The 20,624-nt window shown below is 52.7% G+C and overlaps 2 protein-coding genes and 1 long non-coding RNA gene across 11 annotated transcripts in view; 1 reads left to right on the top strand and 2 right to left on the bottom strand.

The window, feature by feature from the left end:
- LOC105465833 (microtubule associated serine/threonine kinase 1) overlaps positions 1-3,129 on the bottom strand; it is a 43,949-nt gene extending 40,820 nt beyond the window's left edge. Inside the window, exon 1 of the mRNA XM_011714553.3 lies at positions 3,007-3,129. Coding sequence (XP_011712855.1) covers positions 3,007-3,045 — 39 coding nt within the window. The 5' untranslated portion in view covers positions 3,046-3,129. The remainder of the gene's footprint in view (positions 1-3,006) is intronic.
- LOC105465580 (retbindin) lies at positions 1,585-11,948 on the top strand. 9 transcript variants are annotated; one of them, XM_011714158.3, is made up of 7 exons: positions 1,585-1,930; positions 2,167-2,228; positions 7,140-7,326; positions 8,180-8,264; positions 8,367-8,477; positions 10,562-10,658; positions 11,493-11,948. In XM_011714158.3, exons 1-7 carry the CDS (start codon positions 1,915-1,917, stop codon positions 11,718-11,720), a joined length of 786 nt encoding a protein of 261 aa, XP_011712460.1. In that variant the 5' UTR covers positions 1,585-1,914; the 3' UTR covers positions 11,721-11,948. The 9 variants fall into 9 exon arrangements, with proteins under 9 accessions (XP_011712460.1, XP_070943034.1, XP_011712395.1 ...); XM_071086933.1 differs by having other exon boundaries at positions 1,805-1,930; positions 7,152-7,326; positions 8,105-8,264; positions 11,493-11,819; XM_011714093.3 differs by having other exon boundaries at positions 1,805-1,930; positions 8,105-8,264; positions 11,493-11,819.
- Positions 3,944-17,744, bottom strand: LOC139360285 (uncharacterized). Its single transcript, XR_011617590.1, has 4 exons — positions 13,417-17,744; positions 12,430-12,532; positions 10,541-10,648; positions 3,944-4,458 (listed from the first exon to the last, which is right to left on the bottom strand). It is a non-coding gene; the product is annotated as an uncharacterized lncRNA (long non-coding RNA).
- Positions 17,745-20,624: the final 2,880 nt, after the last annotated feature.

Here is a 20,624-nt window from a genome sequence, read left to right as displayed (position 1 = left end):
AGGTGATGGCCACGTAGTCATTTTTTATAATGACAATAATAATAATAATTAGTGGGTATTAAGTTTATGTGTCTGCATTTGAAGAAGGTCGCCTTCCATTTGTCAAGCTCTCAGGAAGTCTCTGTAGGGATCAGGAGATATGGGGTCTTGGCCCTTTTCTGAGGAAAGGAATGGGGGACAAGGGGCAGCACCTTCCAGCCAGTTTTCTATCCACAGGGTGAGGTGGAAGGAAGAAAACTCAGTGGGGCTGCAGGTGGAAAGGTTTGGGGGAGAGTTTCAAAACCTCCAACAAGAGGAAAATGAGGGATGTTCTAGACTATTTCTAGGATCTCTAAAAGCAGAAAACCCTAGGTTCAAATCTCAATTTTGCCTTTTATGACCTTGGCAAATGACCTTCCAATACTCCCGTGTCTCCTTGAGGATTTTGTGAGTTGATGCAGATGCCTAGCCCCTTAGCATGGTGCCTAGCACATAGCAAATGCTCAATGAATACTAAGTTCGGAGAACAGGCGTTATTAAGGAGGGACATACTGCATGACAGAGGATGGGCCAGAGGGTCGTCCCACCCCCTTGTACAATGAACAAACATATAAGCGGTGCCAAAGGGCAGCCCTGCCCTCCCGAGCCACGGGTGACCGGTAATCCAAACCAGGTTTTCCCTCTGTCTTTGCACGACCGGCGTGAATGAGCCGCAGCCAGGACCAGTTGACCTGGCTGCGCGTCTGCAATGGTCCAAGAGAAATCAAGACCTGGATTTTCTGGCCCAGAGCCCGGGGGGTCCAGACCCGGATAACCCAGCCTTGGAGGGTAAGCCCCTGGAGGGCTTTTAAGCACAACACGAAGAAAACCTTGAACCCAGCCCCATCCGCTAGCGCCCCCAAACATTCTAGGGACGAAGAAAGGGTCAAACTGGAGCGGCGAAAGTTCGGATCTTTGACGTCAGTGTAGATAGACGCCACCTCCAACCTCAGCTGCAGAGCCGCTCTGCCAAGTGGATTCCGCTTCTCCTGCACGGGATTAATAGCTGACACTGCAGACAGGACATTCGAACTCAGGATGCTGTCTATATATAAGATCCCAGGGCGTGGTGGCTCACGCCTGTAATTCCAGCACTTTGGGAGGCCGAGGCGGGCGGATCACCTGAGGTCAGAAGTTCAAAACCAGCCTGGCCAACATGGCGAAACTCGCTGTCTACTAAAAATACAAAACTAGACGGGCATGGTGGCGTGCGCCTGTAATCCCAGCTACTAGAGCCTAGCTGCACACAGGGGACCCTCGGGCGCTCAGCAGTGATGCGACAGTTTCTAAGAGGTTGCAGCAACGTGTGTGGGTGTATCCAGGCAACGAAGTGGTTAATCCCACCAGAAGGGAAGCGGTGGGGACAGGACTCCGACATGGGTCACCAGACCCAGAGCATGCCTCGGGTTGAGTGGGTGGGTGGGTGAGTGGAAGCATCCCGCGTTGGGGGCGGTGTCTTGAGCGGGAGTCTAAAGTCCCGCGTGGCGACGAGCCAATGAGAGTTGACGCCGGCCCGGAGGGCGGGGACACACAGTGCAGGCCCCGCCTCTTTCCTCCCTTTTCTCGGAGACCCGACGGCGCGAACCCAGCCTGGCTGCTGCAGCACTTGCTCTAACTTTGCCGCAGCTGCCTCCCTTTTCCCGGAACCCACTCTCCTAACCCACCCCTGGGAGGGGGAGAGAATGTGGGGAGCACTTCAGAGAGGCCTAAGCTCCAGAGAGCGGGCCATCTGGGCTCTGAAAGCAAATTAGTTTTCCAACTCATGTCTGGCTCCAGCGTTATCCAGACGCCTGGAAGGTCCTTCCTGCAGTCTGATCACCATTTTTCCTGCTGCACTGACCTATCAGCTCCCGTTGGTCTTCAACCTCGGGAATGATGGATTAGGGGAGTCTAGAAATGGACGAAGCCCTAGGTGAGGGTTTGAATCCTCCTTTCCCAAGATTCAGGCTGGGGATGGAGCCTGAGTCTGGGCCGATTCTTGGCTTTATCTAAACTCCAGATTACCAAGCCTGGGGCTGAGCTCCAAGGAGGCTCAGAAGGGCCAGACCCCACGCAGGGCCTTGGGGCACAGATATCATCACCTTCCTCTCTGGAATGTTTGGGACCGAACCTCTGTGTTAACCCTGAACTTCCCTACTAACCCCTCAGAAACGCAGCTGAAGACGAGCAGAGGACGCTTCTCGGCTACAGAATCCCTCCCCACCTTGGAGGTAGGAGCTCCCGACACCTGAGTTTGTCCCCACCTTCCCCACACTCCACAGCGATCCTCAGTGTCCCACTCCGTGCAGTGGACGCACGCCTCCTGCGCCTGCGCAGCCTCGAGACCAGCATCTTCTAAGGCTGCAAGGAGCTAAAAATCGCTCCCGCCCACCCACAAGCTGGGCTGGACTTGAGGATCGCGGTGGGGGGGCGGATGTTGTAGTGGAGGAGGTGGAATGAAGAGTGAGAAAGCTGTCTAGGTGCCTGTCCAATTAGGGCAGTAGGAAGAATCCTGGTGGCCAGGCAGGTGCGTGGGGGACGCAGGGCGTCCTATGCCTCGGGAGGGGGCTCCTGGGGTGGTGAGGGGCGAGGCTGCTGCACAAACATGTTTACGCCTCCAGCGGCGCCGATGGCCCTGAGGGGTACGAACCCTAGGGTAATAACTTTGCTCTGCGCCCCCTCACCCCCAGCCTGGCGAGGCGCCAGGACGATGACTTCGGCCCCAGCCCCCTCCCCCTAGGGCGGGCCAAGCGCCCATCAGGCGATCCTCGAGGGGGAGCGCTAGGCTGCACCCCTCCGGCAGCTCCCTGGATCGCCGGGCGGCGCCTGAGGGGCGGGGTCCCCAGCGCGGCGGGACGCGCGGCCACAGCGTTCCCTGCGGTTAGCGTCCCGAGCCCATGGGTGGGGGAGTCCCGGCCGACCCTGGTGCAAGTTCGCCCGCCTCCTGCCCGGCCCCGCCCCAGGGCGCTGACCCCTTCCTCTCCACCCGGGGCCCAGGCAGCCGCGTACCTGCAGCCTCCGGCGGCGGATGAGGCCCGAATCGTCCATGGCGGCAGCGGCGGCGACTTCGGCCCGGGGAGGGAGGAGGGAGGCAGCGGCGGCGGGAGGAGGGAGGAGGGAGGGAGTGAGAAGCCGCGGGGCCCGCGGCGGCGGCGGCGGCGGCGGCGGCGGCGGCTGGTTGGGGGGGGGTTGGAGGGGGCGGAGCGAAGTGGGGCGGGCCCGGCGCCGTCACTGCGTCTGGGCACCCGAGCCCGAGCTCAGCCACCGCTGCCCGCGCTGGGGGGGGAAGGGGTGGGCGGGGAGGCGGAGCCTCCTGGTGCCCCCATGGGAGCCAAGCTGCCGAGAGACCCCTGTAAAAAGACACACCCCAGGGGAGAGACATTCTCAGGGCTAGAACCCCCACTTAAGAAACACCCCAAAGGAAGCCTTCTCCCTGAGATACATTCCCCCCACATTCATCCCCCAGAGACCCCCCTTGGTGAGACACATTTCCCGGGGGAGATAGTTTCCACATGGACGCCCTCTCCAATCAAGAAGTCCCCCAACCCTGAAAATCATTCCTAAGAGATATGGTCCCTGAGAGGTGACTTTCCTCTCAAAAGCCATCCCCCTCCCCACGGAAGAGGCATTCCCCAAAGAGAAAGATCCCAGGAGTAACAATTCCCGTGGAGACCCTGGGGGGGATACCTCCAATCAGAGACCCCTAAAAGCCGTATCCTCTGTGGAAAACTGTCCCCACCCATGAGACCTCTACAGCCCCAGGGGAGATGTCATGCTTACAGAGAAACATTTTCACTGAGGAGACCCATCTTCACAGGAGAGGCAACCTCAGAAAAACATGTGCCTGCATATTACGCCCCCCGTCCCCCGCAATCAGAGCCTCCTCAGGGAACCCTGCAGCCCCTCTAGCGACCCCTCCCTCATGGTCCGGATTAAGGAGCCAGGCCAGGCCGTCTGTATTTATAGGAGCGATTAGCTGGTAGTTGGAGACGGGGGCAGTTAAAGCGCTTTTCAGCTCCCTCGACGCTCCTCCATGTTCACACAGGTGAGGCCAAATCCACCATGCTTCCCGAAGTTGGAGAGGAGGGTGTCCGAGCCCTCCGAACTCCAAGTCTTGGCACTGGGGGACAGAAGGGCTTCCCCAAGGGGTGGTGGCCAGTATCTGGCCCCAAGGTCCGGGAGGGCGCGGTTGCTGGGTAAGAGCGACCCCTGCTGGACGACGGCGAGGCTGGGTCCGGGTTTTCCCCAGGAGCTTGTCGCCTCAAGTTCGCGCCTTTGCCTGGGTTATATCTGTCTGTGTCTCTATATGTTTGTCGGCATGTTTGTGTCACCGTCTCGCTGAGTCCCTTGCTCGCACATCTCTCAATCCATGGCCCGGACTCCGCCCCTGGCGACCTAGCTCACGATGACGACCGCGGGAGCTCTCCTTGGTGCTGGTCTCGCGCGCTCCTGTCCACGGTGCTGAAATCCAAGCGCAGGGTCGGGGGCTGAGATTAGGGAAGGACAAAGGGTGCGGAGGCTCTGGCGTGAGGCATGGCCCAGAGCTGAACAGATCTGACCCACAAACATCTGCGACCACCTCAAGATGGACCAGGAGAAGGCTAGGTCCGGCAGATCTTGCTTACTGAGGCCTCCAGCACATCACTGGGTGCACACAGAGGGACCCAGAGATAGTATCTACTGATTCGTTCACTTACCACATATTGAGCACCTACTATGTGCAATGTAGTATTTTGGGATCTGGGAGGGAATACAGCGATAAAAGAGGCAGACAAAAAGCCTCTCTTGCCCTGAGATGAGAGGCACACAAACACTTACATACAGTCACATATTCAGGAAACACAGACACGCAAACACTTATTCGAACACACTCTGCAAACATATACTCCACAAACACAGACCCACACATTCTGCAAATTAACACACATACAAACACATACTCAGCAAATGCAAACACATGCAAACATCCACAAATACAGATACACACAAACTCACACACTGCAGCCATGCAAACACATGCTTAGGAAACACAGACATACACACACTCATCCAATGCAAACACACACAAACAACACATATAAACACTCAACCAGTGGAAGCACAGCCACATATTTCCAAAACCAAGGGATGTCCAGTTGCACACAAATTATAATCTAAAACAAATTATTCTCCCAACACAACACATAGACACACACACCCGTACCCACTGCAGGGATGTTTTTCTCATCCGATTCTCCCCCCTAGAATGTCAGCTCTATGAAAGTTGAGATTTGTGTGTCTTTTATTTTTATTTATTTATTTATTTATTTATTTTGAGACAGAGTCTCACTCTGTTGCCTAGGCTGGAGTGCGGTGGAACAATCTTGATTCACTGCAACCTCTACTTCCCAAGTTCAAACTATATTCATGCCGGCCGGGCGCGGTGGCTCAAGCCTGTAATCCCAGCACTTTGGGAGGCCGAGACGGGCGGATCACGAGGTCAGGAGATCGAGACCATCCTGGTTAACATGGTGAAACCCCGTCTCTACTAAAAAAAAAATACAAAAAACTAGCCGGGCGAGGTGGCGGACGCCTGTAGTCCCAGCTACTCGGGAGGCTGAGGCAGGAGAATGGCGTGAACCCGGGAGGCGGAGCTTGCAGTGAGCTGAGATCCGGCCACTGCACTCCAGCCTGGGTGACAGCGCGAGACTCCGTCTCAAAAAAAAAAAAAAAAAAAAAAAACTATATTCATGCCTCAGCCTTCTGAACAGCTGAGATTATAAGCACGTGCCACTATGCCCAACTAATTTATTTTTTAATTATTTTTACTAGAGATGGGGTTTCACCATGTTGGCCAGGCTGGTCTCAAACTCCTGGGCTCAAACAATCCTTCTACTTCGGTTTCCCAATGTGCTGGGATTACAGGTGTGAACCACCATGCCTGGCTGAAATTTTCATGTATTGTTCACTACTGCATCCCCAGAATCTAGCACACAGTAGGTGCTCAATAAATGTTTGTCGAATGAATGGATGAGTTAAGGGAGTGTTCACAAGCAACACACATTCGCAGAAACTTCAGAAGTTCTTGAAGTTCTGAACTGGTTGACACTGGTTGAGTGTTTATATGTGTTGTTTGTGTGTGTTTGCATTGGATGAGTGTGTGTATGTCTATGTTTCCTAAGCATGTGTTTGTATGGCTGCAGAGTGTGAGTTTGTGTGTATCTGTATTTGTGGATGTTTGCGTGTGTTTGCATTTGCTGGGTATGTGTTTGTATGTGTGTTAATTTGCAGGCCAAACACACCTTCCTCACACACACACACGCACTCCCCTCATATACAGATACCACAGCTTAAGCCAGAAGCTCAACATAAAAGCAAACACAAGGATATATACACACCAGCCCAAGTTGGCCAGCCTTTGGTCAGCAGGCATGTGGGCGGGACGGTGGGAGGTCCCGCCTCTGCATTAAGCCATGCCCCTTTCAGTTGCCAGTTTCCTGGAGTGGATCCTGAGGTGTCTTATCAGCCTCTATACCCCAATCCAGCTAACAGGTGAGGGGCTGAACTCGGGGAGGCAGGAAGGGGACAGTCTTGTCTCCATAGACGGCTAGCTGTCCCTGCCTTGTAGTTTTGGGCCCCAGTGACAGAACCTGAGCCCTGCCACACCACGCTTGGTCCCAAAGGCCCAGCTCTGGGTGGCCCCTAAGCCGATTGTGGGCCGAGAGAAGGTGACCCAGAGAAGGGCTGGCAGAGCGTGAGAGGGAGGAGGGAGGCCGCATAGAAGAGAAGGAATTACTGAACAGTAGAGGGGGATTGGAAGAGCTAGGGAGGTCCCCTTCATTCTGAGAAAAAAAGGGGTCCCTTGAGGACTAAAAAGGTGGGAGATCCTGCTGGATGGGGGAGGGCGACTGTGGTCTAAGCTTGGTGGGGGTGGCACTTGGTGGGGGACAGAGAGGTCAGGGTTCTGATGGGAGGGGGATTCCTAGGATGTAGGCAGGCCCTGGTGGTCTCCTGGGATTTGAATATCCTTGGCCACTGCCCCAGCCTCCTCCTCAGCTGCACTTTCCCTACTCTGTCTGGCACTGCTTCTTGGGTATGCATTGGGTGGGTGCCACCCTAAGCTCACAGAAAGGGATGGCTGAACCCCACACTATGCCTGCCAGCTCTTATCTCAGGTGGACATGGCCTGCAGGGTCCACATGCGACCCATTGGCCTGACCTGGGTCCTGCAACTGACCCTGGCATGGATCCTGCTAGAAGCCTGTGGAGGGAGCCACCCACTCCAAGCCAGGTCCCAGCGACACCATGGGCTGGCAGCTGATCTGGGCAAAGGCAAGCTACACTTGGCAGGTGAGCACCCCAGACCCTGCCTCACCACCAACACCCAGAAACCCACACCTACCCTGCCATGGTAATGTCAGAATTTCCTTATGAGAGGGGCCTAGCAGGGCCACGAAGGTGGGAGGCAGGGATAGTGCTGAAGAACGGTGGATAAGAATTAGACTGCCTGGGTTCAAATTCAACTCTGTCACTTTGTAACTATGTGATCCTGAGGAAGTCATCTAACCTCTCTGGGTCTCACATGGACCCCCAAAAAGAGAGAAATAACAAACATACCTCACAAAGCTGTTGTTAAGATTAAGCATATGAGCATATGAGCGGGGCTCGGTGGCTCACGTATGTAATCCCAACACTTTGGGAGGCCGAGGTGGGCAGATCACTTGAGGTCAGGAGTTTGAGACCAACCTGGCCAACATGGTGAAACCCCTGTCTCTACTAACAATACAAAAATTAGCTGGATGAGGTGGCATGCGCCTGAAATCCCAGCTACTTGGGATGCTGAGGCACCAGAATTGCTTGAACCTGGGAGGTGGAGGTTGCAGTGAGCCAAGATCGTGCCACTGCACTCCAGACTGGGCGACAGAGCAAGACCCTGTTTCAAAAGAAAGAAAGAAAAATAAAGGAAAAGGATTAAGCACATGTGTCACTACCAGGCACATGACAAATAAGTTGATTATTATAAACAATAAATGATCATTACTACTTGAAGCTGCATTTGCATTCCAAAGGAAGGGTCTTAAGTTAGGGGTTTGTGAGGATTGATGTAATTGGGTTCTCCCTTGTCCAGGGGATCCCCAGCCCTCAGTTCCCAAACCTTATCTGAGGATCCAAGACCCTGGCTCACAGGGTTCCCCTTTGCCAGGAACTTGTTGTCCCTCAGAGATGGACACAACAGAGATATCGAGCCCTGGGAACCATCCAGAACGCTGTGGAGTGCCGAGCCCCGAGTGAGTACAGCACCCTCCACTGTTTTCTCGCGTACTTTGCCCATTGCCCTGGAACTCCCCTTGGGTCCTAACCCATCCAACCCTCTCTCTCCCGATGTCTAGGTGCGAATCCTTCCTGGAACACCTCCAACATGCCCTTCGCAGTCGCTTCCGCCTGCGGCTATTGGGGGTACGCCAAGCACAGCCGCTCTGCGAGGAGCTCTGCCAGGCCTGGTAGGACATGCGGGGGCAAGGGGCGTGGCTTGTGACTTGGGCAGGGGAGAGGGCGGAGCCTGCAGTTTGCTTGGCCTTCTGTGTAAAGGGGAGTGGCCTCCAACAGGGCCAAGGTTTAAGAGATGCAGCTTAATGTTTAGAGCCCAGGTAGAAGCCCCCAGTTTTTTGGGTTTTTTTTTTTTTTTTTTTTTTTTTTTGAGACGGAATCTTGCTCTGTAGCCCGGGCTGGAGTGCAGTGGCCGGATCTCAGCTCACTGCAAGCTCCGCCTCCCGGGTTTACGCCATTATCCTGCCTCAGCCTCCTGAGTAGCTGGGACTACAGGCGCCCGCCACCTCGCCCGGCTAGTTTTTTGTATTTTTAGTAGAGACGGGGTTTCACGGTGTTAGCCAGGATGGTCTCGATCTCCTGACCTCGTGATCCGCCCGTCTCGGCCTCCCAAAGTGCTGGGATTACAGGCTTGAGCCACCGCGCCCGGCCGAAGCCCCCAGTTTTTAAGATACCTGCCATATGGCGATGTGGCTTTTCATAGCCCTGAGATTTCTTTTTTTTTTCTTTTCTTTTTTTGAGATGGAGTCTCACTCTGTCCCCTAGGCTGGAGTGCAGTGGTGCAATCTCGGCTCACTGCAACCTCCACTTCCCAGGTTCAAGCGATTCTCCTGCCTCAGCCTCTTGAGTAGCTGGGATTACAGGTGCACACCACCACGCCTGGCTAATTTTTGTATTTTTAGTAGAGACGAGGTTTCACTATGTTGGTCAGGCCGGTCTCGAACTCCTGACCTCGTGATCCTCCTGCCTCGGCCTCCCAAAGTGCTGGGATTACATGTGTGAGCCACTGCACCCGGCCTTTTTTTCTTTTTTTTGAGATAGAGTTTTGCTCTTGTTGCCCAGGCTGGAGTGCAGTGACACAATCTCGGCTCACTGCAACCTCAGCCTCCTGGGTTCAAGTGATTCTCCTGCCTCAGCATCCCTAGTAGCTGGGATTACATGCTTCCGTCACCACGTCCGGCTAAGTTTTGTATTTTTAGTAGAGACGGTGTTTCACCATGTTGGCCAAGCTGGTCTCTAACTCCTGACCTCAGGTGATCTGCCTGCCTTGGCCTCCCAAAGTGCTAGGATTACAGGGGTGAGCCACCATGCCCAGCCAGGCCCTGAGATTTCTTAAGGAGTGAGTCCTCCTGATTGAAAAGAGAAGGTAAAAGGGAGGGCGCCTATAATCTCCGTCATTTGAGAGGTCAAGATAGGAGGATTGGTTGAGGCCAGGAGTTCAAGATCAGCCTGGACAACATGGCAAGACCCAGTCTCAACAAAAAGTTTAAAAATTAATCAGACATGGGACAGACGCAGTGGCTCACGCATGTAATCCCAGAACTTTGGGAGGCCAAGGTGGGCGGATCCCCTGAGGTCAGGAGTTTGAGACAAGACTGGCCAACATGGCGAAACACTGTCTCTACTAAAAACACAAAAAAGAGCCAGGCGTGGTGGTGGGTGCCTGTAATCCCACCTACTCGGGAGGCTGAGGCAGAACTGTTTGAACCTGGGAGGCAGAAATTGCTGTGTGCAGAGATTGGGCCACTGCACTTCAGCCCAGGAGACAGAGCAGGACTCCATCTCAAAAAACAAAAAAAAAAGTACTAATCAGACATGATGGCGTGTGCCTATAGTACCAGGTACTTGAGACACTGAGGTGGAAGGATTGCTCGAGCCCGGGAGGTCAAAGCTGCCATAAGCCATGATTGTGCCACTGCACTCCAGTTTGAGTCACAGAACAAGACCCTGTCTCAAAAATAAATAAAAGGAAAATGAAAGAGTGGGAAAATATGAGGGACTGGCCCGTAACAAATGGTCTGAGGTCTGCAGGGACGAGGCCAGTTGTGACATGGCCCAGAGTATGGAAAGATCTGATAGAATATGGGGTGGGATGAAATCTGGAGAGATGAAATCTGGAGTTAGCAGGGGAGTGGTTCTAAGAGGCAGGGCCTGGATCCCAGCGGGGGACATATACTGAACACAGTCTAGAAGAACCGGAATCCCGCTGGCATGTAGCTACAAAAGCTTTACCCACCTCTCCACTCGCCATCTCCAGGTTCGCCAACTGCGAAGATGATATCACCTGTGGCCCGACTTGGCTCCCACTCTCAGAAAAAAGGGGCTGTGAGCCTAGCTGCCTTACCTATGGACAGGTGAGTGTGAGGCAGAAGGTGAAGAGAAGAGACTGAGATCCTCCCTACCAAGTTCTTTATTTTTTTTCTGAGACAGAGTTTCATTCTTGTTGCCCAGGCTGGAGTGCAGTGGCACAATCTCTGCTCGCTGCAACCTCTGCCTCCCGGGTTCAAGTGATTTGCCTGCCTCAGCCTCCCGAGTAGCTGGGATTACAGGCATTCGCCGCCATGCCCAGCTAATTTTTGTATTTTTAGTAGAGTCAGAATTTCACCATATTGGCCATACTGGTCTCGAACTCCTGACCTCAGGTGATCCGCCCGCCTTGGCCTCCCAAAGTGCTGGGATTGCAGGCATGAGCTACTGCCCCGACCCCCACCAAGTTCTTACCGTGTCTAGACCCCAGAGACCGGATTGGCACTCCCCAGGTCCCTACTCCAACCCTTCCCTAGCCCAACCTCCCATTGGGTTGCGCCCTTTGACCCCAAAAGCTCCCTAAGTCCAGATTTGCCCTTCCCAAGGAACCATCCCTGCTCTGGGTCCATCCAGTTTACCATGGAGGACCCAGAAGCCCAGTCACCCTCTACAAAACCCCAGCCTTGATACAGACCTCTCTGCGCGTCCCCCGACTGCCCCAACCCTGATTCATCCCGCTAGGGCCCAGTAAGAACATTCACACTCCCCAAGGACCTGCCACCACTCTGGCCCCGCACCCAGACTCCCAAACTGCACACTCCGCCTCTGACCCCAATCCCAAAGGAACTTACAGACTTTCCCTTCCCGAGGCCACGCCCCTGGGAGAAAGCCATGCCCCTCTGGACTCCGCCCACTACGGCCCTAACTCCACTTTTTCGTAGACCTTCGCAGACGGGACGGACCTTTGTCGCTCGGCTCTGGGCCACGCCCTGCCGGTGGCCGCTCCTGGAGCCCGTCACTGCTTCAATATCTCCATCTCCGCACTACCTCGTCCCAGACCAGGACGGCGGGCCCGGGAAGCTCCCTCCTGGCGTTCCCGCCGCCCTCGCACCTCCATCCTGGACGCTGGGGGCAGCGGGAGTGGCAGTGGAAGCGGCAGCGGCCCCTAGCGGACGCGTGGCCCTGAGTTGGGGGAGGGTCCCTTCCCCCAGCCCTGCCCCTCAGAACACCCAGAACCCCACCCCTCGCCCTCTCGGCCTTCTATAATAGTTTTGAGATGTCTGTCCCTCCTCCCTGGAGCTCCAGAGACTCACCCCTCTCCACCTTATCCCAGAAATGACCCAACTCTCTCTCTCACTTTTCCCTCTCCCCTTTGAATAAAGTCGCCAGCAAGAGCACGTGATGTGTGTGGCTGCTTCTTGGGGAAACAGGTGGGAAGGAGAATTGCCAGAAAGTAACAGATGTCTCACGTCTAATCCTCAGATCCTAGAAGCAGTGACTGATTCATACTACAGTGTAAATGATGGATGGCCTGTGCCCTAGAGCAGTCAACATAACTCGGAACACCCAGGTGTTGGAAATGGAGAGGGGGTCGGAACAGGGGCTGACAAGGGCAGGAGGGGTTCCTTCCCACTGTGTGCCACCAGGGCTCCCAAAAAGCTGCCTAACTTGTATAGGCCTCAAGACACACTTCAAGGCCGGGTGCAGAGGCTCGTGCCTGTAATCCCAGCAATTTCACAGGCCAAGGTGGTTGCATTGCTTGAGCCCAGGAGTTCAAGGCCAGGCTTGGCAATACAGTGAGAACCTGTCTCTACCAAAAAAAAACAAAAAGAAAATTTTAAATTGGCCCAGTGTAGTGGTGCATGCCTGTATTCCTACCTGCTCAGCAGGCTGAGGCAGGAAGATCACTTGAGCTCAGTTCAGGGCTGCAGTGAGCCATGATCACACCACTGTACTCCAGCCTGGGTGACACAGTGAGAGCCTGTCTCAAATAAAAAATAATAAGACATGCAGACACAGAATACCAAACTGGCCATGGTAGTATGTGCTGAACTCCAAACTACTTGGGAGGCTGAGGTAAGAAGATCACTTGACCCCAGGAATTCGAGGCTGCAGTAAGCTATAATCCTGCCACTGTACTACAGCCTGGGCAAAAGCCAGACCCCAATTTTTTTTTTTTTTTTTTTTGAGACAGAGTTTCGCTCTTGTTGCCCAGGCTGGAGTGCAATGGCAGGATCTCAGCTCACTGCAACCTCCACCTCCCAGGTTCCAGTAATTCTCCTGCCTCAGCCTCCCTAGTAGCTGGGATTACAGGTGCCTGCCACCAAGCCCGGCTAATTTTTTGTATTTTTAGTAGAGATGGGATTTCACCATGTTGGTCAGGATGGTCTCAAATTCTTGACTTCAGGTGATCAACCCACCTCGGCCTCCCAAAGTGCTAAGACTACACGCATGAGCCACCACGCCACGCCCTTTTTCTTTTTTTGGGACACAGTCTAGCTTTGTCTCCCAAGCTAAAGTGTAGTGGTGCAATCTTGGCAAACTGCAACCTCAGCCTCCTGGGTTCAAGTGATTCTCGTACCTCAGCCTCCAGAGTAGCTGGGATTGCAGGCACACACCACCACATCTGGCTAATTTTTGTATTTTTAGTACAGATGGGGTTTCGCCATGTTGGCCAGGCTGGTCTCAAATTCCTGACTTTGGTGATCCACCCACCTCGGCCTCCCAAAGTGCTGGGATTACAGACATGAGTCACCATGCCTGTCCAAGACCCCATATTATACATATACAGACTACAGAGTTTGGTGACAATGACCCTGTGTAGTGTCCACCTGTGTTCACAACCCAGCTCTACCACTTACTTACGCTGTAACTTCCGTTTCACACATTGCCCAGCTTGAGCCTCAATTTCTTCATCTTTAAAATGGGAATGTGGGCTGGGCATGGTGTCTCATGCCTCTAATCCCAGCACTTTGGGAGGCTGAGGCAGGCAGTGCATTCACTTGAGTCCAGGAGTTCAAGACCAGCCCGGCCAACATAGCGAAAATCCATCTCTACCAAAGATACAAAAATTAGCCAGGCGTGGTGGTACATGCCTGTAATCCCAGTTTCTTGGGAGGCCGAGGTGGGATAATCACTTGAACCCAGGAGATGGAGGTTGTGGTGACCTGAGATAGTACCACTGCACTACAGCCTGGGTAAGAGAGTGAGACCTTGTCTCAACAAGAAAAATTAAAATAAAATAAATAAAATAAAATGGAAATGAGTTCCTTTTACAGAATTGAGAAAGAATTCAGTGAGTTAGTGCAAGTTTTTCTGCTTATCTAACACTGCATACCAAGCAACTCCAATATAGTGATGATAAAAAAGTCACTAGCCTGGGCACGGTGGCTCATGCCTGTAAGTCCAGCACTTTGGGAGGCCAAGGCGGGCGGATCACAAGGCCAGGAGATCAAGACCATCCTGGCTAACATGGTGAAAGCCCATCTCTACTAAAAATACAAAAACTTAGCCGAGCGTGGTGGCGAGCACCTGTAGTCCCAGCTACTAAGGAGGCTGAGGATGGAAAATCACTTGAACCCAGGAAGCAGAGGTTGCAGTGAGCCGAGATCATGCCACTGCACCCCACCCTGGGTAACAGAGCCAGACTCCGTCTCAAAAACAAAACAAAAAAAACCCCAGCACTTTTGGAGGCCGAGGCAGGTGAATCACGAGGTCAGGAGTTCAAGACCAGCCTCATCAACATGGTGAAACACCACCTATACTAAAAATACAGACAATTAGCCGGGTGTGGTGGTGGTGCATGCCTGTAATCCCAGCTACTCAGGAGGCTGAGGCAGGAGAATCGCTTGAACCCAGGAAGCAGAGGTTGCGGTGAGCCAAGATCACGCCATAACACTCCAGCCTCCTGGGTGACAGAGCGAGACTCCATCTCAAAAAAAAAAAAAAAAAGTCACTATCTTTCATGGTTCTGGGGTTTGACTCAGTCCAGCCTGGCAGTTCTTCCTGAAGATCTGTCATGTACTTGCAGACAGTGGCTGGGGCTGGAATCACATTGAAGTCTTCCTCGCTCACATATCTGCTAGTTGGCGTTGGCTGTTGTCTTCAACTTCTGCTGGGGCTATTTGCCAGAATATCTGCACATGGCCCCTCTGTGGCTTGGGCTTCCTCTCAACATGGCAGCTACGATCTAAGGGAAATGTCCCAAGAGAGCAAGCCAAGTGGGAGTTCAGTTTTGATGACTTAACTTTGGAATTAACACAGTGTGACATCTCTTTCTATTCACTACAGGGAGTCACTGAAGCCAGCTCATATTCAAGGAGAGGCATCATAGACTCCACCTCCAATGGGAGGGATGTCAAATAAAATGCTTAGAAAGTGTGGCACGTAATTATCACTCAATGAATGTAGACACCGTCTATTATGATTGTTTCTTGTGGATGATGTTACATACTGGGTTATTGATGTTATAGACTGTGTTATTGTGACAAGGAAGAGGAACAAGCATTGAAGGAAGAAAAGTAAAGCAAGTCTTTTTTTTTTTTTTTGAGACAGAGTCTCACTCTGTCACCCAGGCTGGAGTGCAGTGGCACGATCTCAGCTCACTTGCAAGCTCAGCCTCCCGAGTAGCTGGGATTACAGGCGTCCGCCACCATGCCCGGCTAATTTTTTGTATTTTTAGTAGAGACAGGGCTTCACCGTGTTAGCCAGGATGGTCTCGATCTCCTGACCTCATGATCCGCCCACCTCGGCCTCCCAAAGTGCTGGAATTACAGGCATGAGCCACCGGGCCCGGCCCAAGTAAAGCAAGTCTTTAAAGGATCGCCAGTCAGATAATCAAGCTGTGGAGGACATTCCAAGTGAAAGGCCTGGAGATTTCATGTTCTGAGAACTCTGAGCTGACCAGGAAGCCTGGGATAGACCATGGGAGATGGGGTCTGGTCCTGGAAGACACTGGATGCCAGGCAGAGGCACTTGAATCTGAGGATAGAGTGTGATGTACCAGGAGTGGTGGCTCACACCTGTAATTCTAGCATTTTGGGAGGCTGAGGCAGATGGATTCTTTGAGGTCAGGAGTTCCAGACCACCCTGGGCCACATGGTGAAACCCCATCTCTACTAAAATTTTAAAAAATTAGCCAGGCATGGTGGCACACGCCTGTAGACCCAGCTACTTGGGAGGCTGAGGTGGGAGGATTGTTTGAGCCCAGGAGGTGGAGGTTGCAGTAAGCCGTCATTGCACTGCTGCCCTCCAGCCGGGGCAACAAAGGGAGATGGTGTCTCAAAAAAAAAGAGAGCGACAGGGTGTGATGCAAGGTTTGGCAGCTCGTGGCTATAGTCTCAGCTACTTGGGAGGCTGAGGTGACGGTATTGCTTGAGGCCAGGAGTTTGGGAACAGCATGGGCACCACAGCCAGACCTCATCTCCAAAATACAAAAAGAAATTAGGCTGGACAAAATTAGGCAGGACAGCTCACACCTGTAATCCCAAGACTTTGGGAGGCTGAAGTAGGAGAAGAGCTTGAAGCCAGGAGTTCAAAATCAGCTTGGGCAACATAGTGAGACCTCATCTCTACCAAAAAAAAAAAAAAAAAAACCACACACACACACACAAACAAAAAAATTAGCGAGGTGCTATAGTTTGTGCCTGTAGTCCCAGATACTCAGGACCTCATTTGGAAAAGGAAATATGTGAGAGCCATAGGTTTTTTGGTTTTTTAGACGGAGTCTCACTGTTGTCACTTAGGCTGGAGTGCAGTGGCATGATCTTGGCTCACTACAACCTCTGCCTCCCAGGTTCAAGCGATTCTCCTGCCTCAGCTTCCTGATTAGCTGGGATTACAGGCACCTGCCACCACACCTGGCTAATTTTTATACTTTTAGTAGAGACAGGTTTTTGCCATGTTGGCCAGGCTGGTCTTGAACTCCTGACCTCAGGTGATCCACCTGCCTCAGCCTCTCAAAGTGCTGGAATAAGAGGCGAGAGCCACCATGCCCGGCCTTGAGTTTTTTTTTTTTTTGTTTTTGAACAGGGTCTCACTCTGTTGTTCAGGCTTTGAAGTGCAGTGGTGCAATCTTGGTTCACTGCAGCCTCAACCTCTCAGGCTCAAGTGATCCTCCCACCTCAGCTCCCCAAGTATCTGGGACTACAGGCGCTCACCACCACACCCAGCTATTTTGTGTGTGTGTGTGCGTGTGCGTGTGTGAGACGGAGTTTTGCTCTTTTCACCCAGGCTGGAGTGCAATGGCACGATCTCGGCTCACCGCAACCTCTGCCTCCTGGGTTCAAGCGATTCCTCTGCCTCAGCCTCCCAAGTAGCTGGGATTACAGGTATGGGGTTTCTCCATTTTGGTCAGGATGGTCTTGAACTCCTGACCTCCTGATCCGCCTACCTTGGCCTCCCAAAGTGCTGGGATTACAGGCGGGAGCCACAGTGACTGGCCAAGACCCTCTTTTTTCTGTTGTTTTGAGACGAAGTCTCACTCTTGTCCCCCAGGCTGGAGTGTAGTGGTGTGATCTTGGCTCACTGCAACCTCTGCCTTCCCGGGTTCAAGCGATTCTCCTGCCTCAGCCTCTCAAGTAGCTGGGACGACAGGCGCCTGCCACCAGGCCTGGTTAATTTTTGTATTTTTAGTAGAGATGGGGTTTTACCATGTTGGCCAGGCTGGTCTAGAACTCCTGACCTCAAGTGTTCCACCCGCTTCAGCCTCCCAAAGTGCTGGGATTACAGGCGTGAGTCACTGCACCCAGCCAACCCTGTTTCTTAACAAAACCCTCAAAAACATGATACTGGGGATCTTGAGCAGGTCAGTGTGGAACCCTGGAATCTCTCCAACTCCCATGTGAGCTTCATGCTGCTAGTATGGGGACCCAGCACTGAGTTCACACAAATTCAGACTGTTGTTAGAAGTAACATTTGCAGCCTGTAATCCCAGCACTTTGGGAGGCTGAGGTGGGTGGATAACCTTAGGTCAGGAGTTCAAGACCAGCCTGGCCAACTAGGTGAAACCTCGTCTCTACTAAAAATATAAAACTTAGCTGGGAGTGGTGGCACATGCCTATAATTCCAGCTACTCGGGAAGCTGAGGCAGAATTGCTTAAACCTGGGAGGCAGAGGTTGCAGTGAGCCGAGATCGCACCACTGCACTCCAGCCTAGGCGACAGAGCGAGACTCTATCTCCAGAAAAAAAAAAAAAAGAGGCCGGGCGCGGTGGCTCAAGCCTGTAATCCCAGCACTTTGGGAGGCCGAGACGGGCGGATCACGAGGTCAGGAGTTCGAGACCATCCTGGCTAACACGGTGAAACCCCGTCTCTACTAAAAAAATACAAAAAACTAGCCGGGCGATGTGGCGGGCGCCTGTAGTCTCGGCTACTCGGGAGGCTGAGGCAGGAGAATGGCGTAAAAACCCGGGAGGCAGAGCTTGCAGTGAGCTGAGATCCGGCCACTGCACTCCAGCCTGGGCGACACAGCGAGACTCCGTCTCAAAAAAAAAAAAAAAAAAAAAAAAAAAAAAAGAAAGAAAAGAAATAACATTTACAGGCCACACGTTGTGACTGGTGGCTTTTACCTATAATCCTAGCATTTGGGGAGGCCAAGGCAGGAGACCACTTGAGCTCAGGACTTCAAAACCCACCTCCCCTGACCCCTGGTGTCTATAAAAAGTCAAAAAAGGTGGAGTGCAATGGCTCACGCCTATAATCCCAGAACTTTGGGAGGACAAGGCGGGCGGATCATGAGGTCAGGAGATCGAGACCATCCTGGCTAACACGGGGAAACCCTGTCTTTATTAAAAATGCAAAAAGTTAGCCAGGTGTAGTGGAACGTGCTTGTAGTCCCAGATACTTGGGAGGATGAGGCAGAATAATTTATTGAACCCGGGAGGCGGAGATTGCAGGGAGCCAAGATCACGCCACCACACTCCAGCCTGGGAGACAAAGCAAGATTCTGCCTCAAAAAAAAAAAGAAAAAAAAAAAAAAATTAGCTGGGCGGGGTGGCGGGTGCCTATAATCCCAGCTACTCAGGAGTTTGAGGCAGGAGAATCACTTGAGCCAGGGAGGCAAAGGTTGCAGTGAGCCGAGATCCGGCCATTGCACTCTAGCCTGGGCGATAGAGCAAGGCTCAGTCTCAAAAAATAAATAAATTAATTAATTTAAAAAAAAAAAAAAAAACATAGAAAAGAAAAAAAAGAAATACAAAATTAGCCGGATGTGCTCACTTGAACCCATGAGGTGGAGGTTGCAGTGAGCTGAGGTGCCACTGCAACACAGCCTGAGCAACAGAGCAAGTCTCTATCTCAAAAGAAAAATAAAGTTTTTAAGTCAAATAACAAAATAATAATAACAACAGGATGAGGGTTGGATAGAGGGTGTCTCTTGGGTGGAGACCAAACCTCCTCCCGAATGCCTCCTCTCACTGCCCTGCTCTTGGGCCTTTTTTTTTTTTTTTTTGAGACGGAGTCTTGCTCTGTTACCAGGCTGGAGCACAGTGGCGCAATCTCAGCTCACAGAAACCTTCACCTCCCAGGTTCAAGTGATCCTGCTGCCTCAGCCAACAGAGTAGCTGTGACTACAGGCGCCCGCCACCACACCCAGTTAATTTTTGTATTTTTGGTAGAGATGGGGTTTCATCATGTTGGCCAGGATAGTCTCCATCTCTTGACCTCATGATCCACCCACCTCAGCTTCCCAAAGTGCTGGGATTACAGGCGTGAGCCACGGCACCTGGCCTCTTGGGTCTTCTTGAAGCCAGGTCTCCCATTTCTAGGCCTCTACACGTGCCCACTGCCTGAAACCCCCTCCATCCTCCAGTCACTTATTCCACTGCATTCACCCCGCAGACCTCTGCCAGTTGGTTCCTCAGGCTCTGAGGGCCCCAGATCAGAGCTGGGTCCCCCATCATGCATTCCCAGGCACTCTAGCCTCCACTGTCCAAGGGCAGTTCTGGGATTCTGGCTGGCTGGGGCAGTGCTGGCTTCTGTGTCCAACACAGTATTTGCATGGAGTGGAGAAATGCTCTGTTTTGGGTTGAATAGTCTCCCCCAATTCGTATGTTCAAGTCCTAACCCCCAGGACGTCAAAATGTGACTGTTTGGAGAGAGTGTGTTGAAAGGAGTAAAGTAAAATGAGTTCATATTTGTGAGCTCTAATCCAATGACTATAAGAAATTAGGACACGGCCGGGCGCAGTGGCTCAAGCCTGTAATCCCAGCACTTTGGGAGGCCGAGACGGGCGGATCACAAGGTCAGGAGATCGAGACCATCTTGGCTAATACGATGAAACCCCGTCTCTACTAAAAAATACAAAAAACTGGCCGGGCGCGGTGGCTCAAGCCTGTAATCCCAGCACTTTGGGAGGCCGAGACGGGCGGATCACGAGGTCAGGAGATCGAGACCATCCTGGCGAACACGGTGAAACCCTGTCTCTACTAAAAAATACAAAAAACTAGCCGGGCGAGGTGGCGGGCGCCTGTGGTCCCAGCTACTCAGGAGGCTGAGGCAGGAGAATGGCGTAAGTCCGGGAGGCGGAGCTTGCAGTGAGCCGAGATCGCGCCACTGCACTCCAGCCCGGGCGACAGAGCGAGACTCCGTCTCAAAAAAAAAAAAAAAAAAAAATACAAAAAACTAGCCGGGCGAGGTGGTGGGCGCCTGTAGTCCCAGCTACTCCGGAGGCTAAGGCAGGAGAATGGCTTAAACCCAGGAGACGGAGCTAGCAGTGAGCTGAGATCCGGCCACTACACTCCAGCCTGGGCGACAGAGCGAGACTCCATCTCAAAAAAAAAAAAAAAAGGAAATTAGGACACTTGGCCAGGCACTGTGGCTCATGCCTATAATCTCAACAATTTGACACTTTGGGAGGCTGTGGCAGGAGGATCCTTTGGACACGGATTTGAGACCAAACTGTGCAACAGAGCAAGACCCCATCTCTATAAAAAAAAAAAATTTTTTTTTTGAGATGGAGTCTCACTCTGTCGCCCAGGTTGGAGTGCAATGGCATGATCTTGGCTCATTGCAACCCCTGCCTCCCAAGTTCAAGCAGTTCCGCCTCAGCCTCCCGAGTAGCTGGGATTACAGGCG

The sequence above is a fragment of the Macaca nemestrina genome, chromosome 20 (genome assembly GCF_043159975.1).
Source record: "Macaca nemestrina isolate mMacNem1 chromosome 20, mMacNem.hap1, whole genome shotgun sequence".
Taxonomy (NCBI): domain Eukaryota; kingdom Metazoa; phylum Chordata; class Mammalia; order Primates; family Cercopithecidae; genus Macaca; species Macaca nemestrina.
The sequence above is the reverse complement of the archived record's forward strand: the minus strand, read 5'-3'. Positions and strand labels throughout refer to the sequence as shown.